We start from the raw sequence: 10,860 nt of genomic DNA, 5'->3' as shown, positions 1-10,860 counted from the left end.
ACACCCCAAGAGCCCCCCACCCCCCAGCACCGCGCCACCCCCTCAGGGGTCTCCTCCCAGCTCCCCCCTCCCCTTGCCACATCCAACCTGCAGCGCTCCGGGATGTAGCCCCAACCTTCAGCGCATCCGTTTGCGGTCCATGGATGGATCTCCGGGGGAAATTTGGGGTACGGGGTGGAGCGGGGAGTCTCTGCAGAGCCATAAATGTGTGCAGAGTGAAGCCTTGCTCCAGTGACGGCGGCGGGGGGCTGCATGGGGTGGGGGACCCCCGATGACCTGGGGTGGATGGGTGCGGGGTGGCTCCTGGCTCTGGGTTTGGGGTCCCCCAGCGGAGGGTGATGCTACATGGAGGATGGGAAGGGGGTATCTTGGACCCCCCATAACCCCCCATGATCCCTTCAATTACCCCCTAGACCCCCCAAAATATCCCCCCAGATCCCCCCAAATACCCCTCACAGCTACCCCAAATACCCCCCACCTCCTTTAATACCTACCTGACCCCCAAGAACCCCCCATCCCCCCCCAAATACCCTCCAGACCTCCTTAAATAGTTCCCAGACCCACAAATATGCCAGGTCTCCCCCAGATACCTCCCAGACACCCCCAAATACCCCCCCTAGACCTCCAAATAACACCCAGGGCTCCCCCAATTACCCCTCAAGGCACCCAAATGCCCCCCGACATCCCTAAATCCCCCTCTAGACCTGCAAGTATCTCCCAGGGCTCCACTGAATACCCCCCCGACCCCCCTAAATCCTCCTCCAGAGCCCCAAATACCCTCTAGGCCCACCCCAAACATCCCCCAGACCCCCTGGGACACACCCCAGACCCCCTTAAACACCCTCCAGGCCCCCTTAAAACCCCCCAGACACCCCAAAATACCCCCAGACCACCTTAAATACCATCTAGACCCCCCAAACATCACCCAGACCCCCTTGAACACGCCCTTAAACACCCCCCCGACGCCCAAATACCTCCAGACCCCTCCCAAACATCTCCCAGACCCCCTTAAACACCATTCAAACCTGCTTAAACACCCCCAGACCCCCCCAAACAGCCCCAGATGCCCTTAAACACCGCCCCAGACCCCCAAATACCCCCGACCCCTCCCAAACATTGCCCAGACCCCCTTGAACACCCCCTTAAACACCCCCAGACCCCTCCCAAACATCGCCCAGACCCCCTTGAACAGTCCCAGACCCCACTGAACACCCCCTTAAACACCTCCAGATCCCCTTAAACACCCCCAGACCCCTCCCACACATCGCCCAGACCCCCTTGAACATCCCCAGACCCCTCCCAAACATTGCCCAGACCCCCTTGCACACCCCCTTAAACACCCCCAGACCCCTCGCAAACACCCCCAGACCCCTCCCACACATCGCCCAGACCCCCTTGAACACCCTCCAGATCCCCTTGAACATCCCCAGACCCCTCCCAAACATTGCCCAGACCCCCTTGAACATCCCCAGACCCCTCCCAAACATTGCCCAGACCCCCTTGCACACCCCCTTAAACACCCCCAGACCCCTCGCAAACACCCCCAGACCCCTCCCACACATCGCCCAGACCCCCTTGAACACCCTCCAGATCCCCTTAAACACCCCCAGACCCCTCCCACACATCGCCCAGACCCCCTTGCACACCCCCTTAAACACCCCCAGACCCCTCCCAAACACCCCCAGACCCCTCCCACACATCGCCCAGACCCCCCTTGAACACCCCCCAGACCCCCAAACACCACCCCCCCAGGGCTCACACCCCCTCACCCTGTGGCCGCGGACCCGGGGCGGGGGGGATCCGGGAGCGGGGGGGGGGCGGCGGGGGTGTCGCCGGTCCAGGGCGGGGGGGGGGTCTGGGTGGCATTAGGGTGGGGGTCCCCGTGGTTCCGGACTACAGCTCCCGGCAGCGCTGCCGGCGGCATCCCAGGAATTCGCGCCGCGGGATGGCGGCGCCGCCGCTCCAGGCCCCGCCGCGCTGAGGGGCCGGGCCGGGCCGAGGGGAGCGGGCCGGGCCGGGCCGGGCCGGGGGGGGACGGACGGACACACGGGCCGGGCCGGGCCGAGGGAGCCGGGCAGGGCCGGGGGGGGAGGCCCCCAGCGGTGCGAGGAGGGCCCGGTGAGGGGAGCGGGGCGGGCGATGGCGGAGCCGCTGCTGCGGAGGACCTTCTCCCGCCTGAGGGGCCGCGACCGCCCGCGCGGGAAGAAGTCGGACGGCAAGGACAGAGGTACGGACACCCCCGCCAGGAAGGGACCCCCCCCCCCCGAGGACGGGACCCCCCCCGAGGACGGGACCCCCCCCCGAGGAAGGGACCCCCCAAGGAAGGGAGATCCCCCGAGGAGGGGACCCCGCCCGAGGAAGGGACCCCCCAAGGAAGGGAGATCCCCCGAGGAGGGGACCCCCCCCCCCCGAGGAAGGGACCACCCTCCGAGGAAGGGACCACCCTCCGAGGAAGGGACCCCCCCAAGGAAGGGACACCCCCCGAGGAAGGGACCCCACCCGAGGAAGGGACCCCCCAAGGAAGGAGATCCCCCGAGGAGGGGACTCCCCCCCGAGGAAGGGACCCCCCTCCGAGGAAGGGACCCCCCCAAGGAAGGGACCCCACTCGAGGAAGGGACCCCACCCGAGGAAGGAACCCCCCCGAGGAAGGGACCCCCCCAAGGAAGGGACCCCCCGAGGAAGGGAGATCCCCCGAGGAGGGGACTCCCCCGGGGTATGGACAACCCACCCCCCCCCCCCCCCCGGAGGAAGGGACCCCCACCAGGAAGGGACACCCCAAGGAATGGAACCCCCCTCCCCCGGGAAGGACACCCATCCCAGAAGGGACGCCCCAAGAAGGCACCCTCCTCCCCCTCTCAGGAAGGGACCTCCTCATCACCCCAGGGTCCATCCTACTCCTCCCCAAGGAAGGGACCCCCATCACCCTGGGCGCTCAGCCCCCCAAGGATGGGTGTCCACCCCCCCCATCACCCAGGGTCCCTCCTACTCCCCTCTCCATGGAAGGGACCCCCATCATCGTGGGGTTCTGCCCCCCCCCCAAGGAAGGGACCACCCCCATCACCCCAGGGCCCCTCCTGCCCCCCCAAGGAAGGGGGGGAAGGAAGGACACGCCCCCCGAGGACGGGTCCCCCATCACCCCAGGGTCCTGTTCCCCCAGCAAGGCACCCTGCCATGTCCCCATTTCTCCTCCTGCCCCCCAAGGAAGGGGCCCCCATCACCCCAGCTCCCTCTGTGCCCCACAGGAATTGGGGTGTCCCCCCCACCCCGGGTCCCTCCTGCGCCCACCCCCCCATCTCTGGGGGTGTCAAGCTCCCGCGGAGCTGAGGAAGCCCCACGCTAAATCATGGCCATGGCGTCATGGGGCCGGGGAGATCCTGGGGGTCTGTGGGGTGCCACGGGGGGGTGGCACCCTGCTGTGGGTGCAGGGGAGATCGGGGTGCACAAGGCAGGGGAATTTGGGGTGGCACAAGGCAGATGGGTGCAGGGGAGATCGGGGTGCACAAGGCAGGGGAATTTGGGGTGCACAAGGCAGATGGTGCAGGGGAGATCGGGGTGCACAAGGCAGGGGAATTTGGGGTGCACAAGGCAGATGGTGCAGGGGAGATCGGGGTGCACAAGTTGGAAGGATGCAGACAACCCGGGGCGGGGTGGGGGGCACAAATGAACCTGGGGGGCTGCAGGGAATTGGGGTGCACTATTGGGGGGACCCCCTGGTGTGTGTGAGCCAGGGGGTGCGGGGGGGGGCTTTGCGGCACAGAGCCGGGAGACACAGACAGAGCCACCCCTATCCCCACCAGGGTGCATCCCTGTCCCCGTCGGGGTGCAGAGGGGTCCGGCCGTGCCCCCCATTTCCCTGCCGGGGGTCCCCCCTTTTGCCCACGCCAGGGCGGTGGGAGCGCGGCTGCGGGTCCGGCCCACAGTAAACAACCGGAAATCCCGCTTGGCAAGGGGCTGCGCGCAGCTGCCCGCCGCCCCACCGGGAAGGGGGGTCCCACCCGGGACGGCAGCGGATTCAGGGTGAGGACGCTGGGTGGCCTGGCAAGATGCTCAGGGTGGTGGGGGGACGACGAGAGACCCATGTCCCGGTGGGCTCCCCCGCTGGTGTTTTGGGGACCCCCACGCTCAGCCTCTTTTCCTTCCTCCTGCAGAGCATCCCCCGCCGAGCCCCGACTCTCCGGTGGACCCTGAGGCAGCACCGGTGGAGGCGGTGCCGGCGGCATCGCGTAAGCAGAACTGGGCCCGTTTCTCCTGCGGTGGCCGCGATGAGAGGCGGCCGCTGCCCCCCAAACCCTCCTCGGATCCGGCGGACACCAGCGAGCCGGACCCTGCCCCCAGCAACCCCCGGCCTGGCATCGAGCAGCCCAGCGAGGAAGATGTGGAGCCAGCGGAGGAAGCCGAGGCGGTGAATGGCTCCGGGGAGCTGGGTGGTCCCGGTAGGAGCCCCGGGCACGGCGCCTACCTGCAGAGCTTGGAGCGGAGCAGCCGGCACTGGGTGCTGTCGTCGGCGAAGGGACCAGGGCTGGACGAGCCGGGCAGCGGAGCCGAGGCAGATGCCGGCGGTGCCGGCAGCGAGGGCGAGATCTGGTACAACCCCATCCCCGAAGACGAGGACCCCCGGCCTGGCAGCTCCTGGAAGCCGTGGAGCGGAGGAAGCCGTGACGCCGAGAGGGGCCGTGGTGGGGAGTCACCCCCGAAGACGGGTAGGGAAGACCCCCCCCGGGGCGGTCTGGGGACGGCGGAGAGCTCTGGCCCCCGCAGTGGCGTGGCCCCAGCAGTGCCCGCGGCTGGCCGAGGAGAGGAGCCGGGAGCCAGCAGGACCCAGGCTTGCGGTGAGGGGTGGCAGGGGGCTGCGGGTCAGGGAGAGGTGGGACAGTGGTGGCCCCCGGTCCCCCATAGCCCTTGTCCTCCTGTCACCCCTCCAGGAGAGTGTCCCCTGGACCCCACGGTCCTGTCTCCATCCACAGCACCCCATGGTCCTCATCCTTTCTCTGTCCCCGTGAGGTTTCCTGGACCCTGTGGTCCCCAGACCTGATGGTCCCTGTGTCCCCTGGACCCTGTGGTCCCCAGACCCAGTGGTCCCTCTCCCCTAGAACGGCATCACCCTGATCCCGTGGTCCTCATCCCTTCCCTGTCCTCAGGCCAGTGGTTCCTGTCCCTTCCCAGTACCCCCGGACAGTGTCCTTCGAACTTTACAGCCCCTGTCCCCAAGGATGTCTCCTGGACGCCACAGTCCCCATCCCTTCCCCACACCCCAGGAGAGGGTCCCCAGGACCCCACAGCCCCTGTCCCCACCCCAGGGGAGTGTCCCCCAGACCCTGCAGCCCCCATCCCTGAGGAGAGTGTCCCCAGGACCCCACAGCCCCTGTCCCCACCCCAGGGGAGTGTCCCCCAGACCCCACGGTCCCCATCCCTGAGGAGAGTGTCCCCCGGACCCCACAGTCCCTGTCCCCACCCCAGGGGAGTGTCCCCAACCCTGCAGCCCCCATCCCCCAGGACAGTGTCCCCCAGACCCCACAGTCCCTGTCCCCACCCCAGGGGAGTGTCCCCCAGACCCTGCAGTCCCCATCCCTGAGGAGAGTGTCCCCCGGACTCCACAGTCCCTGTCCCCACCCCAGGGGAGTGTCCCCCAGACCCTGCAGTCCCCATCCCTGAGGACAGTGTCCCCAGGACCCCACAGCCCCTGTCCCCACCCCAGGGGAGTGTCCCCCAGACCCCACGGTCCCCATCCCTGAGGAGAGTGTCCCCCGGACCCCACAGTCCCTGTCCCCACTCCAGGGGAGTGTCCCCAACCCTGCAGTCCCCATCCCTGAGGAGAGTGTCCCCCGGACCCCACAGTCCCTGTCCCCACCCCAGGGGAGTGTCCCCCAGACCCTGCAGTCCCCATCCCTGAGGAGAGTGTCCCCCGGACCCCACAGCCCCTGTCCCCACCCCAGGGGAGTGTCCCCCAGACCCCACAGTCCCCACCCTGTGCCTGTCCCACAGGACATTGTCCCCCAGACCCTGTAGTCCGCATCCCCACCCCATCCCCCAGAAGAGTGTCCCCCAGACCCCACCACCTGCTCCCCATCCCACAGGAGCCTCCCCTCTCCCCACAGCACTTTCCAGTGAGCAGCCCCCTCCCACCCAGGCTTCCCAGTAAACCCCCTTTTCCCGCCTTGCAGGGAAGATGCCGATCTCCTGTGTGAGCTCAGGGACGGGGCCGACCACCCCCTCTCCCCCCGCCAGCCCCAAGAAGGGCCGTTCGCTCAACAAGGTGAAGTCTCCAGGTACCGTTCGTCGCCTCTCCATGAAGATGAAGAAGCTGCCGGAGCTACGGAGGAAGCTGAGCCTACGCAGCCCCCGGCCCCGGGGCCAAGAGGGCGGCACCTCGCCCCCCGAAACCCGCAAGGAATCCAGCAATGTCATCAGCCGCTACCACCTAGACAGCAGCGTGGCTTCACGGCCGGGGCTGCCGCGAGCCAAAGCAGCCGGCAAAGGCGGCTACTTGAGCGATGGCGACTCCCCGGAGCTGCCGGCTAAAGCCGGAGCGCGTGCCGAACCGGAGGATGGGGGAAACGGGCTGGATGTGGGCGCTTTCCGCCCCTACAGCTGCGGGGAGACGCCGCCGCGGTGCGGGCAGCACATCTCCGGGCTGGTGAGCGTTCACCTCCATGGCGTGCGGGACCTGAAGCCGCCACGGGCCGAAGCCCGGGAGGTTTTCTGCGTGTTGCAGGTGGACGCGGCCAACCGGGCTCGCACGGCTTTGCTGCCCTGCAAGACGGCGTTCCTCGGCCTCAACCACACCTTCAACCTGGAGCTAGAGGGTGCCCGGCACCTTAAGGTGATCGTTTTCTCGTGGGATCCCGCCTCTTGCCGCAACCGCCTCTGCTGCCACGGCACCGTGGTCCTGCCCCACATCTTCAGAGGTACGGCCGGGCAGTGGGGCGGGTTTTGGGGGTTCGGCGACTCGGCGCCTCGTTGACGGTACCGGCTCGGCTCCGCAGGTTGCCGGGCCCAGCAGCTGGCGGTGCGGCTGCAACCTCGCGGCATCCTCTACTCCAAATTCACCTTGGTGGAGCAATGGGACGGTCCCAGTGAGCGGGAACCCCGCGTCTTCGGCGTGGAGCTGGGCCAGCTGGTGGAGAGGGAGAAGGCAGCCACCAAAGTGCCCCTGCTCATCCAGAAATGCGTGACCGAGATAGAGAAACGAGGGCTGAAGGTGAGCGGGGATGGACGGTGACGGCTACAGGGGGGTGGCAGTGGATGAACCCCCTCTCAAACCGCAGTGACGGTGGCCTCGTTTGCAGGTGGTGGGGTTGTACCGGCTCTGCGGCTCGGCCGCCGTCAAGAAGGAGCTTCGCGATGCCTTTGAGAGGGACAGCGCGGCCGTGACGCTCTCGGAGCAGCTCTACCCCGACATCAACGTCATCACGGGTGGGTGCTCGTCCTGGCGGGGTGCTCCCGTGGGTCCCAAGGGGGTGCCCCCCATGGCATGTCCCCCCCAACCTCCTCTCGCCCACAGGGATCCTCAAGGATTACCTGCGGGAGCTGCCCACGCCGCTCATCACTCCCACGCTCTACCACGTCGTACTGGAGGCCATGGCCAAGCGACCCCCCCGGACCCCCCCGGGAGAGCGGGACGCCGTCACCCTGCTCGACTGCCTGCCCGATGTCGAGAAGGTGGGTGCCCAGCACCAAAAAGGGGGTACCTGGCGAGGGATTTGGGGGCGGGTCCCGGTGCCACTCAGCCCCGGGGTTCTCCTCCATCCCGAGTCACCACTGCAGACGGTCCTGTGGCACATCTTCAGTGTCACCTCCCTCCTCAGGACCCCCCACAAGTATTTTTTTGGGGGGGCCTTTACTCCCCCCCAATATATAATAATTTATTTCCACCTCCGCATTCCCTGTGTAACTCGGCCCCGGTGACATCAGGGATCATCCGCAGCCAAATCCCCTGGGGCGATTCCCCTCGGCTCTGTTTTGGGGGGGCGGGGGGGGTTGTGGGACAACAGGACGTCCCCACTTGAGGTCACCTCGTCCCCCCAGGCCACGCTGACGCGGCTCCTGGACCACCTCAGCCTGGTGGCCTCTTTCCACGAGTTCAACCGCATGAACTCGCAGAACATCGCCGTCTGCTTCGGACCCGTCCTGCTCACGCAGAACCAGGAACCCTGGCGTGGCACCGGCACCGGCACCCGCGGCTACGCCCACTGCGAGGACATCGCCAGCGCCGTTGACTTCAAGAGGCACATCGAGGTGCTGCATTACCTGCTCCAGGCCTGGCCGGGTGAGCGGGGTTGAGGGGGGGACACCAGCACCCCTCTACTTGATGGGGGGGGCTCTTTGCACGGCCACCACCTGGATCTTGGGGGGGGGGGGGGTCTGTGACCCCCACCCCTCCATGCACCGCCATCCCCAGCAGGTTCTCCAGGGGTCCGTAACCCCCATGTGGCTGCTCTTGGGGCCCCCCCCAGCCCAGAGGGGATCTGTGACCCTCCCCACCATGGCTTCCCCATGAGTCAGTCCCCAAAGACTGCTCCAGGGGTCTGTGACCCCCCTGTGGCTGCTCGTGGGGGGCCCCCCCCCAAGCCCAGAGGGGATCTGTGACACCCCCCCATCCCCCCATGGCTTCCCTATGGGTTACTGTCCCCAAAGGCTGCTCCAGGGATCTGTGACCCCCATGTGCCTGCTCAGGGGGGGCCCCCCCAGCCCAGAGGGGATGAGTGACCCCACCCATGGCTTCCCCATGGGCCACCATCTTCAGCAGCTTCTCCAGGGGTCCGTGACCCCCCATGTGGCTGCTGTTGGGGGCCCCCCCAGCCCAGAGGGGATGAGTGACCCTCCCCCATGGCTTCCCTATGGGTCACTGTCCCCAAAGGCTGCTCTAGGGGACCATGACCCCCATGTGGCTGGTTTTGGGACCCCCACCTCAGCCCAGAGGGGATGAGTGATCCCCCCCACCTCCCCGCCATGGCTTCCCCGTGAGTCACCGTCCCAACAGCTTCTCCAGGGGTCTGTGATCCCCACATCACTGCCGTGGAGCCCCCACCCCCACCCCATACCTGGTAGCTGGACCATGGCCCCCCCCAAGCTCCAGCAAAAGGTCTGGACCCCCCCCCCCCCCCATTGCCCCATTTTTCCAGGAGCTGGTCCCTTGCCCCCCAAAATCCAACTCTTGTGGGGGTCCCCCTATTCCTTGCTGGCATGTGCCACCATCTCCAGTAATGGCCCCCCCCCCCCCATTCCCAACAAAGGCTCCATGGGCTCCCCATTTTTCCACCCCACCCCACCCACAGCACCAACAAACCTCCTGGTGACACCCCCACCCCTTAACTGCTCTCTCTGCAGCCCCTCGCTCATCCCTGGCCCCCCAACTTCGGGAGGGGGCGCAGCCCAGTTGCCCGCAGCACCAACGGGGGCCTCCGCTGCGACTGGACCTGCTGGAGAGCGCGGTGGTGGCCCGTCACCGTCCCCGAGGACCGGAGAGCCCCCCCAGCAACCGCTACGCCGGCGACTGGAGCGTCTGCGACCACCGATTCCTGCTGGTACCCGGCGCTGCCGGCGACGCCGAGGTGGCAGCCGGCGACGGTGAAACCGGGGTGTCGGCGCGACGGTCCCCGCGCCGGCGGACCCTCTTCGTGACCGATTTCGACCTGGGCGAGGAGGCCGAGGCGCCCTTCGGCCCTCGCCTAAACCTCAAGGACTTCGACGCGCTCATCCTCGACCTCGAGCGGGAACTCGCCAAGCAGATCAACGTCTGCCTGTGAGACCGGCTGCCGCCGCCGGTAGCGCCGCCGGTGCCGCCGCCGGTGCGAGAGCGACCAAAAAAGCAAGCAGCACTTGCCTCTAGATGCCTTCGATTTGCACAGCGCCGAGCAGGAGCGGCCCCCGACGAGCAGGAGCGGCCCCTGACGGCGCGGGTCACGCCGCCTTTGGTGAGGGGAGGGGGTGGGGGACACCCCCAAAACAGCCCTGCCTCTGGTTTCTGCCCCCCCTCCCCACCCCAAGTGGTTTTTTTTTTTTTGGGGGGGGGGGGCAGAGGAGCGATGCGGGGCTCAGCGCCTCTTGCTCGGCTATTTTTTTTATTTTATACGGCCAAATTTTGCCCTCAAGTGCCTCTTCACCCCCAAGTGCCTCTTTGCCCCCTTCTCCTTCCCCCTCAACCCCCCCAAAAAAAAAACCAAACCAACCCAATATTAGGAAATATTGACAAGGGTCCATGACCTCCATCGCTCAGGCTGGTGGGGGGGGGGCTGCCCCCCCCACACTCCCCCAAACCCCCTTTCCCTTCCATGTGCGCACCCCAAAGAGAGCGATGGGGTTCCCTCCTGCCACCCACACCCAGCCTGGGTGACAGTGGGGAGCCCCCCCCCCCATTTTCTAGTCCCCCCCACCCCGATACCAAGGAGGGGGTGGGGGTGCTGCCGGTACGGGAGCGCTGAGCTTTATTTATTACTCGAGCTTTGTGTGCGTGTGTGTGCAACAAAGAACCCCCTCCCTTTTTATCCCCCCAAAACAAACCCACTGCCAGTGTTATGGGGGGGGGGGGGGCTCCCCAAAATACCACCCCCCCCCAACCAGCCTTGCTCAGTATTAGCCTTAAAGGAACCAGCTGAATGTGAAACCACTGGCCCGGCCGGGCTGAGCCACCAGTGTTAAAGCACCTGGGCAGGGGGTGCAGGTGGGCTGGGGGGGTGACAAAACTGTCCCCTGGCTTGCCCCCCCCGCCCCCGGGGTGGCCTGACCCCCCCCCCCCCGCCCTGCCACCGCCTTGTCACCGTCACCAGCAATAAATGACACAAGCTGCACTCGCCCCTGGGCTTGGCACGTTGTAGGTGCGGCGCTTCTCCAACAAAGGGGGGGGTGACAGTCCTCAAAATG

General features: G+C 67.1%; 1 protein-coding gene across 1 annotated transcript; it reads left to right on the top strand.

The window, feature by feature from the left end:
• Positions 1 to 1,887: 1,887 nt before the first annotated feature.
• Positions 1,888 to 10,787, top strand: SYDE1 (synapse defective Rho GTPase activating protein 1). Its single transcript, XM_075076041.1, has 8 exons — positions 1,888 to 2,227; positions 4,149 to 4,829; positions 6,162 to 6,905; positions 6,984 to 7,198; positions 7,287 to 7,413; positions 7,502 to 7,659; positions 8,026 to 8,266; positions 9,328 to 10,787. Exons 1-8 carry the CDS (start codon positions 2,140 to 2,142, stop codon positions 9,744 to 9,746), a joined length of 2,673 nt encoding a protein of 890 aa, XP_074932142.1. The 5' UTR covers positions 1,888 to 2,139; the 3' UTR covers positions 9,747 to 10,787.
• The last annotated feature ends 73 nt before the right edge of the window (positions 10,788 to 10,860 follow it).

This window comes from Phalacrocorax aristotelis, chromosome 28 (assembly GCF_949628215.1).
Source record: "Phalacrocorax aristotelis chromosome 28, bGulAri2.1, whole genome shotgun sequence".
Lineage (NCBI taxonomy): Eukaryota > Metazoa > Chordata > Aves > Suliformes > Phalacrocoracidae > Phalacrocorax > Phalacrocorax aristotelis.
The sequence above is the reverse complement of the archived record's forward strand: the minus strand, read 5'-3'. Positions and strand labels throughout refer to the sequence as shown.